The sequence below is a fragment of the Ischnura elegans genome, chromosome 4, assembly GCF_921293095.1.
Source record: "Ischnura elegans chromosome 4, ioIscEleg1.1, whole genome shotgun sequence".
Lineage (NCBI taxonomy): Eukaryota > Metazoa > Arthropoda > Insecta > Odonata > Coenagrionidae > Ischnura > Ischnura elegans.
In genome coordinates, this window is record NC_060249.1 from 123333037 (window position 1) to 123358773 (window position 25737).

General features: G+C 40.0%; 1 protein-coding gene across 1 annotated transcript in view; it reads left to right on the forward strand.

Annotated features, from left to right (window-relative positions):
- LOC124158002 (ras-like protein family member 12) overlaps positions 1–16870 on the forward strand; it is a 35635-nt gene extending 18765 nt beyond the window's left edge. The window contains exons 2-6 of the mRNA XM_046533142.1: positions 2271–2327; positions 5502–5575; positions 9027–9205; positions 14791–14972; positions 16595–16870. Of these exons, the coding sequence (XP_046389098.1) occupies positions 2271–2327; positions 5502–5575; positions 9027–9205; positions 14791–14972; positions 16595–16809 (707 nt within the window). The 3' untranslated portion in view covers positions 16810–16870. The remainder of the gene's footprint in view (positions 1–2270; positions 2328–5501; positions 5576–9026; positions 9206–14790; positions 14973–16594) is intronic.
- The last annotated feature ends 8867 nt before the right edge of the window (positions 16871–25737 follow it).

Genomic DNA, 25737 nt, shown 5'->3' on the forward strand with positions numbered 1-25737 from the left:
ATGTTTTGATCTCCCCGCGTCAATAGTAAGAAGGGGCAATTTTTCTTAACTTCAGCCGGGGACCTCGTCAGGGATAATGATAATTTCGCCCGTCTCTTCATTAATGCCCGCGCTAAAGGCCCGCACAGAAGCTCTACCAGTAAACCAATATTCCCCAAAACGGAATAATGATTTTGCGCATTTGTCTGTGTTGTATGTGTACTGTGTTGTTTGCAAAATGTTTCACTCAGTATACAATGAATACGGTTTCCTTTACCATTAGGAGTAAACGGCAGGTCTCAATCTTTGAATAGTATTTCTTTATCGATTGTTAAAAGAACGCGGACACGGCCGCCTGCGGTCCCAAAAAATGTCGGAAAAAAGTCCGCATTATCTTAAATGCATGTGAATCACATGGTTATTTCTTGGACACATATTGTAAAAATATGATATTTCTTGATATTTTGACAGACTTCGTTATGATTAGTTGTTTTCTATTTACTTATGTGCTGCGAAATATAACTATGCTTTAAATCCACGCCGAAAGGGATTTTATAACGATTGGAGGCTCAAATTAAAAGACTACAAAAAATCCATTTCGGTGACAGCATTCATTTTTTCCAAGCATTTCATAACGAGTGTTATTTTATAATATTCCTCTTCTTCATTTTCCGTCGCGTTTGACGTTTTTCTCTTCCTTCATCGTTGACTACCGCATTTGTTTCGTAACAGTCAATCTCATTTTTTACCTTGGTCACTTTTGTTAAATTTACGATTCATGTATCTGGTATGATATGTGGCACGATGTTGTGGAAGTTAATAATTTTATTTATAATAAGGCATCGAAATATTTCTACTGAATTTATTTTCGCACGACGCGACGCTACGATAATTTTTTTAAATGTAGTTACAGCGAAACGCGTGGATATAATTCAGTGTCTTATTTAACTAAAATCCTAATAAATGGGTGAATGCACATGTTTCTTCAAAGACCTGCCGGAATCTAGATCCAAATTACAATATATTATGATCCATACTCTTAGGGCATTCATTTAAATAACGCCCATGTGAGACTGGGCTTGAGTAAAGCTCCCCGCGGGAGAAACGCTATTCACGCTATATGTCGCTCTCGATGTAGAGAGAGAGAGAAAGAGGGAAGGGAGTGCAATCGGAAGTCTTTTGCTCGCATTCCTCCAAATCTCCCCTCTCTTGCAATCCGCTGCCCTAGAATAAAAATAGGGGGAGCCGCTACCCCCACTCGGCCATCTCGAGGCGGCAAGTGACGGCCGTATTTATATTTAGAGAAGAGGAGATGGCGGGATAAGACATGTCGCGATTCACTCGTCGTCAAGGCTGAGAGGGCGAGGCAACCCGAACAGCTGCGGCCGCTTGAATGTCATCTTGAGGGAACATCTACCAATTTATTTAGGGAGAGTACTCCACAACACTATAATTTCATAGAATGCTTTTATTGTGGACTAGTTAACCATTTTTTTCGGTATTGTCGGGGATCGAGTAGGTGCGTTGAACGTAGAGACATTTGGGGGCCCCCCCTCCCCCTTTGCGGAGCCGCCGGCATTGCCTAATATTGCACAACTACAATTGTTTTATACACACAACTCTTTTATATCATAAGATGGCATTTTTTTGTGTTTTTCAAAATTTTGATGGAATTTTCCAATTCATCATGATTTTGTCTTTTCTAACATTATCAAGTTCCTTATTTTTCTTTCTGCACCTTCTACTCACGTAATCACTATCAGTCTCGAATAAACTTTTTATGTTTTTATCATAAATGTCGAATTTCTCTTCCCACATATTATCATACTTTCCACCATTGTTTTTTTTTTAATATATCGAGTGTTCAGGCTTCACTTGGGAAAACCACATATATAAAGTGCGAAATAACTCACTTTGTGATGTTCCACCAAACTTCATTATTCCGACCCTAGGTTTCAACTTCGAGATAGTCACTATATCATGAAGTTTTTTGGAACATTCCAAAGCGAGTTATTTCGCACTATTGTTTCGCATATTCTTAATTTTTGTTTCTCTGCCGGTATGTTGGTCCCATAAAATAGAATTTAGAGCTTTCATTCTCTAAGTCATTACTTTTATACACCGATATTTTCGGGGGCCGCAATTGACTCCTCCAGGGGCCGCATATGGCCCATGAGCCTTGGATTTGTGACCCCATACGTGTAGTAAATTCCATAGTTGGGCAGTCCATCATCAGAATTATTTTCACTTTTAAATTATAAATTAATTCTTTTTCCTTCTTCTATCTACAGCGCTCACCGTCAGGTACATCACGAAGAGATTCATCAACGAGTACGACCCATACCTAGGTGAGTAAGTTTTTAAATCCAATAATTGATCTGCCGCTGGCTAATTTTAATAAAAGACGAGCGTGATGCGCCCGCTCCCATCGGACTTCCCCCGCTCTTTTCAATGCAGGTTCACAGAGGAATAGGCGCGTTTCTAATTATAAAATGTAGAAAAAAAGGCAGGGTCTTATGTACACATTTAATTGGAATGTTCATGTACAAATTGAGGTCATAGGACCTCTTTAAACACAACATTGGAAGTAATTACACCATCCTCTGTTAAACGCACATGATGACTCATACTTACGTATCAACAGGGGACTTGAATGTGGAATCAGCCGAATTTTGATAAAAGTTATTTAAAGAATGTGAGGTATTGTTGCAAATGAATGCATCAGTTTGTGCGCCGTTGACGCCAGGAATACTTACCGGTTTTCGTTTTTTTGTGTTTTTTTAATTATTTAAAAACCAATTTTAGGAAACAATAGCAACATTTAGGAAGTAAGATATGCCGTCGCATGTTCTCTGACAAATTTTGTACATTTTGGTACCTCATTTGTAGAGTTTGGTTGCGTATAAGTTGAGAAAAAGGTATCTATACAGTAGAAATAATATAGAAGATAAGCAATATTAACTAATGAAATTAAGGAATTCAAATCACTCTTTCGGTGCTCGTGCCACGGGCGACATCATCCCAGAGGTCCAAACCCACCACTATCGTCGTAGTTACAGCAGACTGCGGCGATTCGAGTCAACGGATAATACGGGTCAGCCGCTAATTTTGGACAGATCCCCAAGAAGAGAACATGATTGAAGAATTACCATGACTCTTCTTTGGTTAATTGGGGCAGAAATCCTACGAACGGGTCACAAATCATTGTGTTTTAAATGTGCATTTTAAAACGCTATCAACAATACGTAAAGCATAACAATGTTTTGATCTCCCCGCGTCAATTGTAAGAAGGGGAAACGTTTCTACATTATATTATGTTTACAGTACGTTTTTATATTATGAATACAGTAATGGTGGGTAACGAAGCGCAATTAATGCCTTTCGTTTTCTTTGATGAAGGAAACTACCGTATTGGCTTCTTGGTATTTAGGATGTAAAGCAGCTGCTTGCAAAGGTTGCCTAAGAATTGCTATTTTAAAGGTATGGGTGCAAACAACGGCAGATCTTCTGAACAAGTGACAAGAGCATTTTTCTCTGTTTTTTTAATTTTCTTCTTTCGTTTTGTATTAACTGGGTTGTGTGCGTGACGCATGAAATATGTCCTCAGTTATAGATATTTACTGGTAATTATAAATATGAAAATTTTCAATTTTTGTTTTTTGGAATATTTCCAACTTCAGTGAAGCAATTCTGTGTTATGCTGGGTATATTTCTGTGCAAAAATAGTGAATCTGACAGTTTGATATATTACAGATGCGCAAACTGTATGTCTTAGACTTAATGTCAATTCTTTGCCTTGTGGCCAGTGCATTTTGATTGAAAGAGTAAGCCAAGTAAAATATCTGGGTATTTATATCAATAAACACTGCAACCAGAATTCATGTCAGGTGGTGATAAAGGTTGAATGAAAAGGGGAGGGGGAAGAGTGGAATGGGGGTGAGGGAATATAGAAAGCCAGAGAGGTATTTTCCCCTGTCTCTTTTTTTTACTTTTTGTATTTGCCGGGTGGTTTTGTAGGCGTGGCGCATAAAATATGTCCTCAGTTATAGAAATTTACTGGTAACTATAACAGAATTTTTTTCAATTTTTGTTATTGGAATATCTCCATATTCAATGAAGCAATTCTGTGTTATGCTGTCGACACAGCAACTTCATTCGCCTAACCAACTGATGAATCTGACAGTTCGATAAATTATAGATTTACTAACTGTATTAATGTTAATTATTTGTCTTGTGGTCAGTGTTTCTCGATTTAATTGGTTAGCCATATAAAATATCTGGGTATTTATATCGACGAAAACAGCAACTAGAATTCTTCTGTGCAATTGAACTCTATTTTTGAGAAGGTGGCTCGGACTCGGTGGCCCCAAAGCGAGTTATTTTCCCAATGGGGCACCTACATTCCAATCAAATACCTGTAATACTTTTTAATTGTCTAAAATTATGGTTGGAATAAATTTATTATTGTATTATTACATTAGATGGGCACGTTTGGGTAGGCGGTGTTCAGGTTTTAGTGGAGGTTGATAGCCCCAGAGGTTTTTTAAAAGTGCACTATCAGTTCTATTGAGTGAAAGGGAGAATTTTTCCAGTGCAGTTTTGAGTTTAGCTGGGATTGGAGTGATTTTTAAATCTTTTCGGATGTTTTGATTTTGGATGAACCACGGCGCGCCAATTATTTTTCGAAGCAATTCGTTCTCCGTCGCCTGGATCTTCTTCTGATGCGTAGCGGCTGAGTGTAGCGAAACGGGCGAGGCCTAGCTGAGGAGCGGTTTAATAGTGGCGTTGTATGTGCAGCAGAAGTTTCGTCTTGGTGGGCAGCGGAGATTTCGATAGTAGGAGACGAAAAAGGGAAGCGTTGTGGCTTTCTTTATGGTATTAGAGATGTGAGTTGCCCAAGTTAAGCGTTTATCCAAAGCGGCACCCAAATATCGGGCAGATAGTCTTTTCGGGATCAATTTGTTGCCGTAGAATAGTTGCGGTCCATCACCGGCTTTTGAACGTCTTGAAAAGCAGACATGCTCGCATTTCTCAGCATTCACTGGAAGTTTCCAGTCGTTTGCCCAGTCCCCGGAGTGATCCAGGTGGTCCTGAATAAGGTCTGCTGTTTTCTCCGGATCTGACTATCGCTGATACTATCGCTCTGTGGCACTAAAAAAATGGGCGTGAGATTCAGCCTTAAGCTCAAAGTAAATACTTGAATCCATTATACTAAGATAATTTTAATGCGCACAGTGACAAGTGGGAGTATAAGTACAATAATCTCAGCTCAAGTAATGCGGTACTGGGTATCAATCTCCCTTTCATTTTGACTATCAGCGCTAAGTAAATTCATTATCAGAGTTAACCAATTGAAAATTAGAAAGAAAAGTCGCAAAGCTTTGGGTTGTACGTAGCAAAAAATAGGAAGGTTCTCGCATCTCTGCTCTGTGACTGGACATTTGTTGTGGTACTGCCAATATGCCAGGGATAATATACACATCTTCGTCATATTAATTAGTCAAATTGTTTTTTCTTCCCAGAGGACACTTATGCCAAATATGAAGTGCTCGAAGACCAGGAGGTGTGCGTTCGCGTCATGGACACTTGCGATAAGGTGAGTTCGGAGTTTGTTACACGACGCCGCCTGAATGAAATTACGTCACGGCCGGAGGTAAATGCGGTTTGAGGGATCCATCCCAGTGTGATACACAATGGCGAAAGTCGTAATGGTCTAAATTTTGCGAACTTTCGATGCTTGTGCAGTTTTCCAACTGCTAAACACATATTAATTCAGTGTCCACAGCATCTCTTCAATGATTAGGATAATTTAACTGATTCTACATTTCCATTAAAATATATAAAATGATATCCAAAATTCATTCATAACTTGGGTATGGTTATTCGCGTTAAAAAAAGTTCTTTTTAATTTGACAAAAATTATTATCGGTACTAAAACAGCCACGCAATATTATGGTTAAAAATACGTGCGTGCGCTAAAGATGTTCAAATTTTCTAAAAAAAAGTGACTTTTGTTACTGTACTAGAGTGATAAAATTAAAAATCCCACTATGTTGAGTAATTGACACACAGTCACTCGTAACTTCAACCCGAATGTTGACTTGAGTTGAGCTCGATCCTAACCAAGCCACGCCACAGACGTATGAATTTCACACATTCGGGGTGGGGGAAGAAGATTCTTTCTCTTGGCTACCTCGCACATCAAGGATTTATTTTTGCGACTGTCAAAAGACTCCGACCGTGATTTGAATCCGGGACTCATCGATCAGCAGCCAATTAACCTACCTTTTAGGCCACCACTCCTCTCCAATGCTGAAAGGAATGGATTCGATCTCGAATTCAATTTTATCTTCACTCCATCAGAAAAAGCACTATCTTGAATATTCCCTACTGCAGTGACAATCTCTTCATAATCTTCTTGACACAAATGTGCTTATTAGCGTAATATTATTTGGCATATCATGATATTCCACTGAATTTCTTTCAAGATGTTGTTGATTGATAAAACCTATGTATCAAGGGCATGCCCAGGATCAAAACTAAAGGGGGGGTGCAAGCCGTGGTTGTTCAAGCTGTAGGTAAGATTTAAGCATGGAAAAGGTGAATGAAATCAACATTTTAAGGATACTGTAACAGCTCTTTATTAGTTTTTAAAATTATTTGCTTGAAAAAACATTATTTTCCTTAAAGACACTTGCGATTTTTGCTTCTATGTGGTAAGCTGCCCCCTCCTGCCCCTCGCTGGGTACGCCCATGCTTTGGATAAAAACTAATAGGATATAACTAATGTGATATCCCACTAGATTACGTTATTGACATTTAATCACTCGACACTCCAAACCGAATGTTGACTTTAGTTGATAAGGGTAGAGCTCGACCCTAAAGAAGGCACGCCACAGGAATGTCACATTAAATCCGAGGAGGCCGAGGGAAGGAAACGTTGACTTTTAATCAACCAGACGCGAGTTAACCCAAACATTTTTATCAATTGACAACTTGTGGACCGCGAAAGTTTCAACAACTTCATCTTCTTTCAAGATTGCATTGAACCTAAAAGTTGGATATTTACCAATGTCAACCACAGAAGAGGGTAAATTTTTAAGCAGAGATTAAAACACAGTAGTGCCTCAAAGAAGGCAGTTTCCACCCTAGAGTTGTCTATCCAAGTATAATGTGACCCTTAAATACTGTGATCAATTATGCGTAACCCCAAGAGATGAAATATCCTTGGGAAAATGGATAGTTTTATCACTTACGTTGAGACGGAAAAATATGCATCAACCTTTAAAAATGGAATTTAATTCCTAATGATAAAAAAATAGGACCTTCGAAAACCCAGTATCCCTATTTGGCATCCAACGATTTGATCGCTGGGTTTTTCTCTTTAATACGAAAATCCTCCAAAATCGTTGGCACATTAATGGCTGATGCTAGTTAGTGGGCCCTTTCCGCTTCTATAGCGTTCAGGTATTTTACCCCGTCCCATCCCTCCCAACCCTTTCCTTACCCTAGAGGCGTCGACGGGCTCCTATCGCGGCGGCGCCTCTTTCCTTGTTCCTTCCCATCCAAACCCCTCCCCGGGTGATCGGGCGTATCAGTTGAATTAGTGGGTCCCGGCCCCGGTGTGTTGTATCCTCGAAGGGCTCCCCTGAGTAGTCCATGTCTCGATGGTTCCAGACTGAAATTTCGCCACTGCATTTAAAGTTCAGACTGTAACAAATGGAATATGTTAAAATTCATAATGTTGCTACACCTAGAGGATCTCTGTCTGATGCTTGTCCGTCAATCCGTACGATACAAGCACTCTTGAATTAATCACTAAAAGCAAGTTGATTCCAAGTAGCTTTTTTCAAGATACGGTCTTAATAATTTCATTTTCAAAGCGTGGTAACCCATAGTGCTTAATGAAGGCTACGTTACTAAGGTGAATTAGAGGGGGCTCGTGCCCCGGGCGACAGATTTCAGGGGCCGGCATAAGCTTATTAAAAAAAAGTTATGTAATTTTTTCAAAATTATAATGCCACTAAAACATTGCTTGATTTTATTGTTCATTTTAATAAACCTTATTACAATAACTCAGTATAAAGATTTATTTACAACTAGTTACAATATAAACATATCAATTGTATTAGTCTTACATAAGTGTATTGCTGTGTATTGATATTAATGTTATTAACAAGTGTTTTTAGTAAATAAAACATCATAACAGCAACATACGGTGTGTAATTTCACCTACTGCATCTCGAAAAATGGCTCACAGAGGTATCATATTTTAGTTGTGGGGATCAGTTGAGGGGAGTTGCAAACTTTGGTACCAACCGGTTTGCTCCCCCTGACAAAACTCGTAATTTCGGTCCAGGGGTCGAGTACTTGGCTGCTGATCGAAGTGTCCCGCATTCTAATCCCAGGGGAAGCTTCTGGACACCCCAAATCAAAATCCTCGAAGTGCAACGAGGCCCAGGGAAAGGAATTTGGCCCCACTACCCTGAATGTGTAAAGTTCACACGCCTGTGGCATAGTCCGGGGTGATCTCTACCCTAACCTCAGTGACGGATCCAGAGAGGGCTGTGGGGGTTTGCCCCTCCCCCCTGGGGTGTCTAATTTACACTAGATAAAATGGTAATTTTGTTCGGTTGACGAATGTAAACCCGTGTTGCATTATAGAAATGCAGCTGCGTGTTGCACTCTGCATGACAAAGCGCAACACGCAGCTGCTCCCGAAAGCCATCGACAACAACGCATCTCGCTGCGGAAGCCTATGTTCCAAAGCATAAATGTTTGGTTTACAAACTTTATTCTTCGTAAAATTAGTAATGAGACAACCTTAAAGTGTTGTCATAAGCTTCGAAATTCTCAAAATTTTAGTAATCTCTTTAGTAATCTACTACTGGGAGGTTACCCCCCAGGCCCCTCACCGAGCCCCCCCCCCCCCCCCCCCCCCCGTATCCCCCTTTGTACCTATCTCGGATCCGCAACTGCCACGCCCAACAAAGTCCTACAAAGATACCCACCGATCGGAGAATCTAACGAGAGCCTTCGGCCGGCAGGGAGGCGCCGACCCGGAGCGCTACCTTCGCTGGGCGCACGCCTACCTGATCGTCTACTCCATCACGGACCCCGAGAGCTTCGAGACGGCCGCGGGATACATGGACGCCATCGCGGGCCACCAGGGAGAGGCGGCCCCCATGGTGCTCGTCGGAAACAAGTCGGACCTCGAAAGATACAGGCGAGTGACACTGAAGAGGAGTGAGGGCGATCCCCACTCAGGGAGTGCCAGCCACGACACAAGTCCCTGAGAGGGTTAAAGAGACATACTTACCTGCCCCTTAGGAATAAGCCTTATAATCACACGACCATTTTTTTCGTCATTTTCGAGTGAACACTCGGAAATGATCGTCGCGCGCAATTGTTTTTCGCGATAACTCCAATGATGAGGATTCCCATCACTATTTTTCATCACTCGTCTTAGTTTTTCCGTCGCTAAAACCGTCACTAAAACCCCATATCAGCCAATCAGAACGCATGTCCGTATGGAGCGATTGCAGCGCGCGTTTGACAATCTTGGGAACGAGACATAGGAAAAAATAAACACGCTATATATCATAAAATAAAAATACTTTGTTCTAATCTTTGTTCTGTTCCACACTTTACTTAAGATAGTACATACCGGGTTTCTGCATATCATGCTAATATCAGGTACAATTCAGTGGGTGGCTTGCACTTAAATAGGTAACCTTGGGTGGAGGGGGGGATATGAAAATAGAGGGGTAGGAAGGAATATTGATGACGGGTAAAGCTGTTTTATTTTTCATGATAAGCAGAAACCCGGGTCGTACTATTTAAAATAAAAAGTGGAATAGAACATTTTATTTTAAAGTAATTTTATTTTATGATGAAGCAGTTCCATAAAGTAACGCCAGAGACCGTGTCTTATATTAAAAAACGCTATATATTTTCGTGATGCGGTATCTATGACAACGAGCGGTGTTATCGGAAATGCTGCAAAAAGCGACGACGGGAGGGACCGTGTGATTCAGAAAAATGATCACTCGAGCGATCACTCAGAGGGACGGATCAAATGATGGTGTGTGATTCACGCTTTAGATGGAAAATATATAACAAAAAAACTACAAATGGTAATTTCACACTTTCATATAAAACTCCACTACCGACCATGGTTTAGACGAATGGCAATGGTCAATTTTATCCTCATTTGAAAAAGCCCAGATTGGCGCCCATGCGATTCCACTCCACGTGACGTCACAGGGACCTAGTTTCTATTCGAGTAGATAGGAGTTTTACATCGTCTGAGATTACAAATGCATGCATGAGGCACAGAGCTCAGGGAAACATGCCTTAATAACCACCTATTAAAACTGCCTAAGGTCGGAAAGTTTCCTTCGTTTGATAAGGTATTAATAATCCTTATTTAAGCCAAGCGCTACCAGCTAGCAGGGTACTCGGCTACCTGCTAGGATCCTGCGTCGTATCAGCGCTCTAAGCCTCGCCCCAAGGTCACCTCACTTGCGGCAGCGGGAACCAGAACGACGTCACACGGGAGTTTTCCCAGCATTCATACTTAGCCGTCGCGTTTTCGTGCGCTTGAAAATTTTCACTTTTCATTTAATCGCGAAAAATAGATATCGTCATTTAAAAATCTAAAAGCGTGAAATACTGTAAATGAAAATAATGTAAAAAAAACACGACAACAAGGCACAATAGATGCATATACGGAGAAAAAAGGGAAAAAAGAAAAGAAGAAAAAAAAAGATATATACCTTTACGAAACATAACACGCACTTGCATCCCTAGTGCGGATGGATACCCGGTAATCCATCCGTAAAAAATGTCCAAACATATGAAATAAATTGAAACAATCCCACTACTTATTAAAAACAATATTTTCCATGCTAAAATAATGCGCCCTAGCATGCACATTATTACACTTAATTTTGAAGAATCAAAGTGATAAGAAAACTTTGAATCAGGGGCGCAGCTAAAAAGAGTGCAGCAGGCTAGGGGGGGGGGGTTTACTTCGGGGTTTTGGGGGTATTGCACACTCGCCAGGGTAAGCAGGAGTTGCGGGGGCCTTCTTTAATTCTAAGAAAAATTTTAAGATCAATGGTTCAAAATTGCGAGTTTTACGGCTTTCTGAGGGATATTTGATTAATCCTAACTAGGGATGGTCGGATCGGATACCTCGGATCCAAATATCCGGGGATATTCCCCTTCATCGGATACATCGGATCCAAAGTCGGGGAAGACATCGGATCTGGATCCGAAATTTTAAATAATAGCTTCAGTGAATGCAACGCTCCATAAGGGTGGAAAGAGTTCCGATTCTCTCTTCGAATGCGCCGTCGCATGCGATTCTTTTCCTACTCATGAACCGTTTTGTTTGAAAGCTCTCGCAGAGGTTACGCAGGAGAATTTCAGCCGTGGAAAATAAAAAAGGCAAAATACGACTGGCACAAAGTGTGACTCTTCCCAAGAGATTGAACAATCATCGGGGGAATCTCAGCGTAAGGAATTTGAAAATACTAGTGATGGGTCGGTTCGATTCCTCGATTCTTCGATTCCTCGATTCTCGGCCAAGAACCGGAATCGAAAACGAGTACTTGCCAAGGCGAAAAATCGATTCCGATTCCAGTAGTACTTCAAACAACAAAATATACGACCGCGTTTCCAACAGTCATTTGAATTTTCGCGCCACGTAATCGTAATAACAAAACACATATCTTCTTAGGATGTGCGAGTACTCGAAAATTGAAGTCAATCGAGTAGTTGGTACTCGACTCGAGCGTTTCGAGTAGCATTACGAATGTCGAGTCGAGTAGTTAAGGTTACAGAGCTTTCGAGGCTAGTAGGTCCAGCAATCTGCCGACAGGAAGCGCTATCATGAACTCATGTAATAATGCAGTTTTTAAAGCCGATAAGTCATTCTAATGCCTTGGCCTGGTAGTTTCAGCTTGCCGAATACACTATAGTTGTCGACGTGGGCGCCGAATACCTTTACGCCAGCCGCGGCGGCCGATCGTCTTCCTACCCCGCGCACACTGATCCGAAATCGGAAAAAGCTGGAATAAAGTCCAAAATGACATTTTTGGGGATAGAGACTTGAAACTCAGCGTAAATACTCATAAATCATTACCAAATATTGATTTATATGCCATTTTACATAAATACGAACCTTAAGTGAGATACAGAGGCCCAAACATGACCAATTTTTCAATGCCACGCGAGATATCGTTTTTCCTCAACAAATCTTTGAATTTATCCAAGTGGTTTTGCGTTGGTATGAGTTTTGTGGAATAAAAAACGCAATAATCCTTTGATCTGGTGCTTTGCCTGTACTTTCAATGACTTTTGAAGATTTTGGCTCTCATCTGTCTGGTTTTACAACGCAAAATGGCCGACCCGTTTTTCACGTGAAATTTGACGTAAAGTAGACATTATCTTTCGTTTACGAAAAATATAGCTCGGAAAATGTGAACCACAACATAAAGTAGAGATTTCTAAAGAGTACTAAGTAGAAATCTTGAAAAAAAAGTTTGCGACGAAGGAAATAAGAGCGATTTTTCAATCGCGCGTCAAGGCTGAGCTACACGCCGCAGAACTCTGAGGCTCGGTAGCTGAGGCCGATTTTTCAAGTTTTTAAAAACATTAGTCTTGAAAATCGTCATTTAAAGCATGGATAATCGTCTTCGTTGACTTAAAACACTAAACTGAGGATGTTAAAAAGGATTATGTATAGATCGACTAGACAATTTAGCGCATTACTCGAGTGAAAATACTATAAGGATTGGATATTTTTCGGAATCATCCCACGCGTAAGAAATATGCCTCGGGTATTGAAGTAAAGTGAAGAGATTAAGTCAGCATGCTTACGAGAGAGAAAAATGAACTGTTTCCATGAAAGGCAACAACCGATACCCTTTTTCCCTTTCCACCTTCGCCGAGGTGAGCCGCGGGGTAGGGGGAGTTTTCACACCACAAGGCTCTTTTAGCCTTTTTTATTACTGCGTCCGTCCGATGTGATATTCATCTGTAGCGTTTAGTTTCTTTCTTGAACTTAAAAAAAGTAATAGATTTTAATGTTGATTTAATGACTTGAAGTATAGCATTTTTTTGGCTCTACAAAACTAAAGTTTAGTTTTATAGTTGTTCACTTCGTCCACTTGAATTCCATGAAGATTCAAGATCCAAAAAAATCGTTGATATAATTTTTAATGAAAATTCCAAAGTCTCCGAAATCTTGCAATTTTGGTGGGAAAGTACTGCCTCAATAACACACATGTGTAGCAAAAGGCAATTTTCTGCAGGCAGTAATACTGTAACATGGAGACGTCAAAACCTGCTGGCTGAGCATGTAGAATAATTGGTTTTTCTGCTTGAGAATTTGAAAAGGCCAAATATTACATGATTCATATACGTAGTAGGTAATCTTTATAACAGCTATGAAAATTTCTGTACTCAGGGCTCTCCCTTGTAGTTTGGATATATATATATTGTCGACATATTATGAGTGCCAATATTCTAAAGTAATACCTATCATGTAGCACCACTTTTCAGGTATGTTCTGTTTTGAAATTTAGCTACCTATTATATTTTAATTACATAGTAATGATATGAAAGATGCTTTTGTCAACTGACTCTTTCATAGAGTAATATTTTTAAAAGTGGTTTTCTTGTTGCCTGGAATTAAATGATATTTTTCTTGGAGCCTATGGCATCAGAATCGATGGAATCGGTATCGGTAGAATCGGAATCGAAATGTCAGAATCGGAATCGGGATCGGAATCGATAAAATTTTGGAATCGACCCATCACTAGAAAATACATTTGGATCCGAAAATATCCGACCCGAAAGATCCGGCTCCGAAAATCAAGGATCCGATCCGAATCCGTATCCGAAAAAAAATCCTGGATCCGTCCATCCCTAATCCTAACACTATTATATAAGTAATAGTGATCCAATAGGGTGGTTTCCTATTAATTTTTTATTGCCTAAATCGAAAGAGTACTCCTGGAGTACGTATTTCACGCTTTTAGATTTTTAAATGACGATATCTATTTTTCGCGATTGAATGGAAAGTGAACATTTTCAAGCGCGCGAAAACGCGACGGATAAGTATGAAAGCCGGGAAAACTACCGTGTGACGTCGTTCTGGTTCCCGCTGCCGCAAGTGAGGTGACCTTGGAGCGAGGCTGTGAGCGCTGATACGATGCAGGCTGCTAGCAGGTATCAGAGTAGCCTGCTAGCTGGTATCGCTGGGCTGAAATAAGGATTATTAATACCTTATCAAACGAAGGAAACTTTCCGACCTTAGGCAGTTTTAATAGGTGGTTATTAAGGCATGTTTCCCTGAGCTCTGTGCCTCATGCATGCATTGGTAATCTCAGACGATGTAAAACTCCTATCTACTCGAATAGAAACTAGGTCCCTGTGACGTCACGTGGAGTGGAATCGCATGGGCGCCAATCTGGGCTTTTTCAAATGAGGATAAAATTGACCCTTGCCATTCCGGTATTTTTAAACCGGTATTTCTAAAACCAAATAATTTGTATATTATGAATACACTAATGGTGGGTAACGAATCGTAATAAATGCCTTTCGTTTTCTTTGATGAAGGAAACTACCCTATTAAGTAAAATGGATTAAACTTAAAAATTTCTCTGAGCTCTAGGGGGGTGGGGCGGGGTTATACCCCAAACTCCCCCTCCCCTCGCTTCGCCACTGCTTCTGATCGCTGTGAGTGACCCCCAATGGTATAGGTACCGTTGCAAATGGCAGACCTCCCCCTTGTTGCAGGCAGGTGAGCGCCTGGGAGGGGCGGCGCCTGGCGCAGCGCCACGAGGCGCCGTTCTTCGAGACGTCGGCGGCCGAGGGCTCGTGGGAGTCCGTGGCATCCGTGTTCCGGGAAGCGGCACGCCACGCCCAGGAGCAGACGCCGCATCTCCAACACTCGTCGCTTCATATAGAGGAGAACCACGGTCAGTGGCTTCAGCTGGGCTTAAAGCGTCCAACTTGAATATCATAGTCAGGGGTGGTCTGGCCAGGTCGAGGGCCCCGAGCCTGTGAGCCCCCCCCCCCACAACGCTCGCGTTTATCGTGAAGCGTATAATAATTATAATAATGTCGTTTTTTTTTTTTCGTAGGCACTGGGACCCATGAGAAAATAAAATTACACTTTCTACATTTCCAACTTGGTAGATAAATAGAAGTAAAAAAGTAAATAAATATAATTACAGACAAATGCAACCAGTGCAAATCGCCAAGATCATGAAAAAAAACAATACAATATTTTCAACAAAAAAATAAATAATCGCATTTAGATATAACATACTAATTACAAGAATTTAAGGTGATAATACGTAATGACAATTATGTCAAACAAACATTTTTTTAAATTTTTTTAATTTTTTACATTAGGAAAACACTGTGATTTGGCACAATTATAAATTTAGTTGACCATTTATTCACATGTGTATCAATAAAAATAACAATTATAATAAGAATTAGGCTAAACATGAATATAAACAAAAGAATTTCAACTTAAGGTTAAGGAGGCATTCTTCAGATACCCATATGTGCTATGTTTAAACGTATTGATATTTGTACTGAAAGGTGTGTATATGAAAGGTGTAATTAAAAAGAAAGATTCCGATTACTTGAAGCAAAGTTTTCTCGCTATGATGAAATTCTACGTTTTCGTAAGTAGCTTTATTTACAACATATTCGGTGTAAAAGAGTAATATTAAAACATGATTAAAGGTGTAAAAGGGAAAAGGTAACCTGATGCTTTTCCGAAAGGGTTATTCTAAAAGGTTAATTTAGAGTTTTTTTTACATTTCAGGGCAATTTCAAGGAACAAATTCCCTGAATGGATGATAAAACCATGATACATTACTATATTGTATTAGCTGTGAAATTATTGATTTTCATGCTCAGTATTTTTTTACGAAATAGCTATTTTTATTTACTTTAATAAGCGGTTAGACCAGAAACGAGAAGAGTGTTAAGGATACGAACATACTACCAAAAAGTGAAACTAATAGTTAATAATAGAAATGTCCCAATAAACCGAAGAAAACTCAAGTTTATTCTTCAAATGGGTGGAGAATTGTACTCGTAAAACGAGTTTTCCTAATATTCGGTTGCCCAGTCGACCGGAATCTAAATTATAAATATACCTATTGGATAAGATTTTTTCGGGTGAGAGTGGCTATTTTATCCATCGTTCCGAGGTCCAACTCGTTGGAGAAAATGGATCTTTCAAATGCACATTAATTTTCCCTAATAAAGAAACTCTCAACCGTGGTGGGTAGTTACCCTCCGACAACCCTCGCTCCACACTCTGTGAAGGGTAGCACTATCTACACCCTTCTTCTATCATTCCGGGGAACTCCTCTTACCATCCGTATACCCTCCATTAAGGGAAGGGTAACCCTACCCTTCGTCTACCCTCCGATACTTTAAAATACGCTCCGCATACCCTTGCTGAATGCGGTGTGTATCAATGTCCACAACGGAGGGTAGGCCTACCCACCACGGAAGAGATTGTTTCGATCAGGGAATTCTCACTTTGGCCTTGTGTGTTGTTTCGCGGTGGCAGGTGGTGATCAGCGCAGGCGGGCGGCGGTGGAGAAGGGGCGGAAGGAGAGCAGATGCGAGTCTGCCCCCGGGGGCGGCCTCTCGCCCTCCCACGCCGGGCCCCGCTTCTCCTTCCTCAAGGGAATCGCCCCGCTCAAGGGAATCTTCCAGTCCTCGTCCAACGGCGGCGCGTCGCAGCCCCCGGCGTCTCCGCCCTCGCCACCGACGCCTTCCTGAGGCCACCCCCACCCCCCGCAAGGACACTGCCGAAGACAACAGAGGCGCCCCCTCAAATGGCCCGGACTACTTAAAAATCAGTGATGGGCTCTGTGCGTAAACGTCAGCACATACTGGTTCAATTCGAGGGGAACTCACATAATAAGACTGCATCGAACATATCGTGATGGGGGATTAGGATCCCCTGATCTCCCTCTTACCCCGCTGGCTACGACCCCTGCAAGGATTAAGGACACGCAGAGTGAGCGCCAGATATACCCTTAGATATTTCGCTTATTCAGCATGACTCCACCCCGAGGTAAGAATGGGATTGGAGCGATATTTCGATTGGATCGGGTTGATGAGGCGGCTATAGTGTTGGCTTACCACGCAGGCGATCCGAGTTCAAATCCAGGTGGTGAGAGAGAAAATTTTCAGAGACTGCCGGATCCCTGCTTGAATATTGTGTGGAGGACATTTTAAGCTCAACACTCCGTCCGTCGGATGGGACGTTAAGCCGTGGTCCCCTTGGCTCCCTTCGTTAAGAGCAGGCTAATGCCGACGCCCGGTTTCTCTCCACCCTCCCTTCCACACCCTTCCCTCATGGCGCAAATGACCTAAGCTGTCGGTCGCCTCCTCCAAATACCATACCATAAAAGATTTCCAAAGAAAATAATTGGCGTCACATTCCCGTAAGACCAAGCACAGAGCTAGTGTTGAAAACCCATAAAATTTCAGACTGGGCACAATAAGAGATAAGAAACGTTTAGGGATACGAAAATATAATTCTGAGAGGACATTGGGAATAAGGAATGTAGGGTGCTTGTTGGGGATGTTTGAGGAAGGTGATTCATTCGCGTCCAATGACGTTTTCCTCTGATCTCTAAGCACGAAACTGGAGTTTAACTTTAGTCTTTCAACCCAGAAAATGCGATTCTGTAAAGATAAAGTACTAGAGTGCGACTTACCACATCGGGAATTTTGGACAGAATAATAATTGTTTTACGGTACTTCGGAGGCTCGATTTTGGTCCAACGGGCTTGCTACGTTTATAGAAATCGTGAGAAGTGAATAGCACAAGGTGATGCCAAAGCCTCTGCGAACGGCATTGCGTCGCGTCCTGTAATCTGGAGTCAACTTGGAAGAACAAATATTGAGTGACGTGAATTTTCCATGCATCTTTTCATAACTACATCTGCATAATGCCCTGCGAGCCACCCCTAGGGTGTTTGATAAATCAACCGCACGCAGCATGCAAGAGGATTCCCACATGCTCACCACACGGCAATGTAAATATTACGCATTATAAAAAAATATGCGTCCACATTCATGAAAAGGTAAAATTTGACAACGGCTAGTAATTCCTAAAGCAAACCCATGCAAGTTTAGAACAATGGAAAATAAAAACATGCAATGAGTGTTCATAGATAGTGACAACATTAATTTCATTTATCGAGGCACCGTTTTCATCCATGATATTATGCACGAGGATAGAATGACATTTTAAATATTTCTATTTTACTGTCAACTTCATTAATTTTATTTTCGCGATCACGTCTACCATGGTACGACGGTAAACGAAGGATATGTTTCGCGTTGACGAAGAAAAAAATCTCAGAATTTACTGAGTGAATTCACCCTAGACTTTGCTCAACGCTTCTATGAAAGGCTCAAATCCTAACTCGCCTAACATACTGGAAACGCTGCACTTTACATCGTCGCAACTCATCACAAATCTGGCCGCATTCAACTCAAAATTTTGTTAGTATAGGTGAGGGTAGAGCTCACCCCGGCGTAGCCACCTGAAGGCGAGTATATCTCGCACTTAGGATAGGTAGGTATTGCACTGTACTACGTACGTTGATTGGTGTCTTCAGTGTAGGTCTTTAAGAAATCAAGCCATTTTTCCAATGTCTCCGTATATTTTTATACCTTCTTCAGGGCTATGGATGGATATGATTACATAAATTTGATGCATAAAGGTATGAAAGGTTATTAAAATGTTTTTTACAACAATAAAATAAAAATAAATATATTTAACTGTCAATTGCTTGAAAAGATGAGACACGAATTTTGACAAAACCATTTTTGCAATGAATTGATTTTTTTCCAGCCTTTATATCAACTCACCAACCTGTCTGTTTGTTTGTCTGTTTGTCTGGTACAAATCTTGTAACTCAAATTTGACTCACTTCCTGTGAAGCAAAAACGCTGAAATTTTGCACACTTCTTCATTTCCGATGACAATACATGAAAATATAACTTTTTCTCTCCAACCCCCCTTTAACCACCCCCCCAGTCAACCTATAGCCCCCCAAAACATGTTTTTGATCTAAGAAGTTCCAAATGGTCGATTTTCGTGTTTTGCGACCACAGTAAAAGTTATCCACTTTAGGCATATCCACATAGTAGGCATTTAAAAGCATAGGGGTGGCATTTTGAAACATAGGGGGCTTACCATTCACTGAAAATTTAATAAATATAGTGACTTTTTTAATACGTCACTTTTGGTTTTTCGGGGTCACTGAGTTTTTTTGCTTTGTGTCATATATAAACGTTGCTCATCCCCTGTAATCTAAATAAAAAGGCTGGTTTTAAAAAAAAAAATTTTTATGAGAGCTTATTATTGATGTAACTAAGCTAGTGCATGCCATAGTTACCAACCAATGTTTATTTATTAAATAAAAATAAATTTTGCTTTATTTGTACTTCTTTTCCTACTCTGTGGCCTTCTCTCATTGAGAAAATCATAATTTGCAGATATCCAAAGGCTTCACCCGGATGCAAACAACGAAACAACGGATGTTCGATCAGTAGGCAAGCACTGTTACCATATCAAACATACAAACTAACTACCCCGCAAGACGTCTCCATAGGCGAGAGGCGCGCCGCGGCGGGCGGTTTTGGGATTTTATAAGTCACCAGACGGTTACAAAAAAAGAAAAGAAGGCAAGCGTTGGATTAATTTGGCAACCGATTTCCACTTATAATTTAATGAAAGCCCTTTATTGTTCGGGGACAAAAATATTTACGATGCCTTTCCTTTCAGAAAAATATCTCTCTTATATAATCCTTTCTTACGGACCCAGAAACATACTGGGAATCTAGGAGGATGTTCGTCATTTCTATCTGAAGGATCATCATTGGTGATTTAAGTCCTTCACTATTCGGGGGCAGACATAGCTCCTGCAGAATTGGATCTAGGATTTTTTTCTGGGAGGAGCACAAGGGTCTCGCAGGTATCTTATTTGGGATTAAAAACAAAATACAACAAATACTGTAGAACATATATTCACTAAATATTTTGATTTGAAAGTTATTAATATTGAATTAAACGATTGAGGCTCCGTGATACACAAACTAAAACGAACGTAATGATAACCGTATTAAAAATATTTTCTTTTTTTAAGCGTCTGAGGGGTTGGGGGGGCACGTGCCCCTGTACCCCCCATTTAATCCGCCAATGAGCTCCTGTACCTTCCAGTTCGAAAAAATATCTCTCTTATTTCATCCTTTCTGACGGACCTAGAAACATACTGGGATTCTAAGAGGATGTTCGTGGTGTCTATCTGAAGGATCACATCATAGGTGATTTTATTCTATATTATATCTACTGTATAGATACCTTTTTCTCAACTTATACACAATAAACTCTACAAATGAGGTACCAAAATGCACAGAATTTACCAGAGAACATGCGACGGAATATCTTACTTCCTAAATATTGCAATTGTTTCCTAAAATTGGTTTTTAAATAATAATTGAAAAAAAAAACAAAAAAACCGGTAAATATTCCTGACGTTAACGGCGCACAAACTGATACATTTGTTCATTTGCAACAATATCTCGCATTCTTTAAATAACTTTTATCAAAATGAGGCTGATTCCACATTCAAGTCTCCTGTTGATACGTAAGTATGAGTCACCATGTGGGTTTAACAGAGGATAGTGTAATTACTTCCAATGTTGTGTTTAAAGAGGTCCTCTGACCTCAATTTGTACATGAACATTCCAATTAAATTTGTACATAAGACCCTGCCTTTTTTTCTGCGTTTTTTTAAATTAGAAACGCGCCTATCCCTCTGTGGACCTGCATAGAAAAGAGCGGGGGAAGCCCGCTGGGTGCGGACGCAGCACGCTCGTACTTTATTATTCAGGGACTGATATAGCTTCTGTAACTTCCAGTTACGAAAAGTATCTCTCTCGTTTTATTCTTTCTGACGGACCTAGAAACATACTGGGATTCTAATAGGATGTTCGTCGTGTCTATCTGAAGGATCATCATAGGTTATTTTAATCCTTTATTTTTCTGGGACAGGTATAGCTTCGGGTATGGCAGGTATATGGGCTAGGTGTGTCTTCGTTAGCATTACGGGCCTTCTCCTCTCTTCCCTTCAACAATTAATTTCTGCACGCAGTCACTCCTTAAAATATTTCCTATCCATTTTGCCATTCTCTTTTTAATTTCTCTCAGTGTACCTACTTCTTTCTTCTACTATTCTCCTTTGTACTTCTTCGTTCGTAATTTTATACTTCCATTCAATCTGCTCCATTCGTCGCCATAGCCATATTTCAAAGCTTTCCAAGTATTTTTCCTCTCTCTTCTTCGACGTCCACGTTTCGCATCCATACAATATGATACTCCATAAATAGCATTTTGCAAATCTTTCCCTAACATCCATCTAGCTGTTCCTTGCTGTCACCAGTTCCTTAAACTTGCTAAATGCTGTTTTTTCCTGGCCCAATTCTGTTTTTAATTTCTATCTGAAGGATATATGTTCTTAATTTGTTAAAATGTAAGGCTAGACCACATGACCATCACTCCGAACATACCTCACTCTTACAAGTGGTGTTGAAAGAATTCAATTTTTCGGATTTCCGACGAGGTAACCTCTTAGATATCGCTACATATCGTTAGATATCATTATTATTATTATAATTAAAATTGTTACAAGTAGGCCATTGGCCTGGTGGTAACATGTAGATATGATGACAGAAAACAATAGAAAACATTGAAAAAACAATAGAAAAACATTTGCAAAAACAATAGAAAACATTATAAGAAGCCCTTGGTCTCTACTTCTTCAACCGCTTCTTAAAACTGTGTATATTTTTCGGGAAGGGCTCAAATAGTTTTGCTGGTAGGTCGTTCCTGTCCCTTATGGTCCTATTCAAGAAGGATAACTGCTTCGCATCTGTCCTTTGTGATCGGCACTTTATCTTGAACTGGTGATCAGAGCCAGGCTAAACGATACCAACATATCAATCGAAGATACGTGAAGATGGAATTGATTGATCCGTGACTCTATCGCAAAAGTTCCGGTATCCGGTTGTAATAAAGGAACGATTTAATAAGTCATATAATATATCTCCCACAGGCATGGATGGTATTCAAAGGATTCTGGTTCTGGATATTCTGAGGTCTCAAAACTTCATAACGACAACTCCCAGCAGAGATTCCTCCAGTCAATGAAACCATTGAAATTCACGTTTTCATTTGATACACGCGTTACAACAATCATTGGGCAGGCCAAATCTCACACAGGATAAAATTGAAGAGATCAATTCAACAGTTTGGGTTACCAACTTCAATTACACAAGAGACAGATCCTTTCCATTGTCGGAGTGATTGCTGATGGAGTGCAACAATATGAATTTCAACATCACTTCCTTCTAACGGCAGGTAATTAAGTACGGAACACGATTACACTCCTGTTTTGAGACTGTGTTGTGGTGATGCTGGAGAGATGACAAATTGTCAGCTGACACACGTCAGAGTCCAAATTCCACTTATTTGAGAAGGAATATTTTTCATTCGAAAATATGTGCTGTTTCAAAGTCAATGAAATTTAGCGACACAATATTAAAGATGAAGGACCTCACAACACCGATCGCATAAAAACTACTAAAAAATTCCAGGAGGAATGATATTAGAACATCATAACATACTCACAATAATCTTAATTCTTCCAGCTCAATAATGACGAACCTATTGAAGCATAAAAAAGTGAGAAAATGTTAATTAAATAAATAAATCATGGCTCAAAAAAATAACTAATACTGCCAATCAATATCAGTAACTATGCCGATAATTCTATATAAATAGCAAATGTACATTTAGCACATGAATGTTCTTTGCTGATCATAAAATAAATCTTTTATGACGACATATTTGTTTTTTTTTTGCTGGTAATTTTTTTTAATGCATGCTAGGTCATGTGATTTATCTTAAACCAGAATCAAACGATCATTTTTTTCGTCGCGAAAAGTGATCGCTCTAGTGATCATTTTTCTGAATCAGACGGTCCCTCCCGCCGTCGCCTTTCGCATCACTTCCGATACCACAGCTCGTTGTCATAGGACCCGCACCACGAAAATATACAGCGTGTTTGTTTATCTATGTCGTTCCCACAATTGTCAAACGTTGCGCTGCAATCGCTCCATACGGGAATGCGTTCCAATTGGCTGATATGGGGTTTCAGGGACGGTTTTAGCGACGGAAAAAGCGACCGGACGAGTGATGAAAAATAGCAATGGGAATCCTCATCGCGATCGTGATCGCGAAAAACAATTGCCGGCGACGATCATTTTGCGAGTGATCACTTTCGCGACGAAAAAAATGATCGTGTGATTCATGCTTTACTCACACCCCACTTCGGTAAGAGCAGAGCCCACAATGAATATATGTCAAAATCAATCGCCTTACCCTGAATGAGTGAACTTCACACATTCGCTGTGGAATAACCGCACCATGAGCATTTTGCACAGCGTGGTTTTGTATAGGTGAGTTGGGCAGGGTGCTGAAGCCATAGAACTTGAATACGTCTACGGCTTCCTCACCTTATTTCAGATCTCCGGTTGAAGCATGTGATCACAACGCCTGCCGCCATTTCCCATCTCATTTGAATTTTTCCTTTAACATTTGCGAAATGTAACTCCAAGTTCAAATTATGGTCACAATGTGGCCGTACTGTGGCACGCCATTATGGCCATAGTGGGTTGCCATTATGGCACCTTAATGGTATTGACCCCTGGTCATACTGCGGCCAAAGTGTCGCTTGCCATAATGTGGCTTTAGTGTGGATAGCCACACGATGGCCACATTTTGGCTAGCCACAATGATCCACCCCAAATTATAAATACTAATATAATAATTCCTTTTTAATATTAATATAATACCTCATTAAATCCTTGCTATGCCTATCAAGGCCACCATTCAACACAAAAATAATAAGTTATGAAAAATTAATATTTTTATTTACAATCAATTTAAATAATACATATGGTAGAATGCCCTCTGGTTGGCACCCCTTACCCCCAACTATTTTTCGATTAGCGATATAGAGTATCAGAAAGGTAAATGCAAAGAAAAGTACTTAGTAAATGTATATGTTTGTAAGTACTTTATTATTGCAGTAAACAGACCATAAATAACAGAATATAACCAATGATCGTCCAGATTACTTTCTATAAAAAAACAATTACCGATAGGCTAGAATTACAATATTGCCTTGGACTTGAGACAGGAACATGGTAAACGTCCACCTCCAGATATTTAACTAGGCTTATAGGTCAATATGGCAAAAATAACCAACTTTAACAGTTAAAATCACATATTTAATCATTACAACATTTACAGTAGCTAGTGGCGTAGCCAGGAATTTCTTTCAAGAGAGGCCCAAAACCAGTGTGGACTTAAAAAAATAGGGTACTAAGTAGAGGATTTTAAACTAATTTTAACACTTTTCATTAAGAAACAATTTCATTTGTAAAAGAAAACTTTTATAAATTTATGATTTTTCAATATTTAGTTTTCTTTATTGAAGGAAAGAAATTGCGTTTTTCTTTTCGCTACGCTACTGACGGTAGCCTATCTAATCTTCTCCACGTTTCAACATCACAGTACTCACAGTAAACTCACGTAAATACGCCGAAATTGATGAAATCAATAAATATTGTGGAAGCCTTTTCTCTTCAAATAAATACAGTCTTCTTTCTTTAAGACACTTTCTTTATATCAATAAAATCAACCAGCTCTCATTTTGATAACTCATCAACAAACCTGTATCAATAGCAACCGTAACCAAACTTATCGCCCGTAGCACAGCCCGTGGCTTTCCTGGGACAATTCAAACTGTTGCCATAGCTGCATATGTGTTTCGCAAGCCAAACTACGGCTTGCCGGATGGCACCAACAGTCAGGCCATAATATGTCAAGCTGAAACTAACCGTAGCCATAACTGCCACATATGAACCACAATTCGGCTACACTGTGGCCACAATAGGGTGGTTTCCAATTTTTTTAAATTGCCTAAATCGAAAGATTATTACTCCTGGGGTAGGCATGTCACGCTTTTAGATTTTTAAATGGCAATTCATAACCGAGAATCTCGGTTATTTGCTTTTGGTTTTACTGCCTGCACTGAGTATCACTCCTCTTTTGTTCAGCGGCCCTCCCAACTATTCATCTCCAATATTTTGTTCCCCGATTCATTTCCTTCAGCAATGACTCGGTCACATTCTCCACCGAAAAATTTCTTTATCTTTGGTCGGTATCACCAAGTACCTTTGAGGCAGCAATTCAGAGTTTCCATCGCGACTCAATCACTCAACATAAATATACTCATTATTTTACAAATGGCACGCATTAATTTTGTTTGAGGGTTATTTTACTGATTTTTTATAATAAATGAAAAAGAACCACGCTTTCTGGGATTTGGAGCAATGGTGAAATAAAAAAAGTTATAGTCAGCTACGCTAAGTCAGTTAATGATTGAAATAATTGACAATCGCGGTTTAAATTATGTATGCGTGAGAAATTGGAATCATATTAATTCGACTCTCACAAAAATACATGAATTCATTGTCACTTAGCCATCACCTTCCAACTACTCGTTAATTTCAGGTTGTTAGAGTACAGATAGAAAATCTTTTGGCAAGCAAATTCGC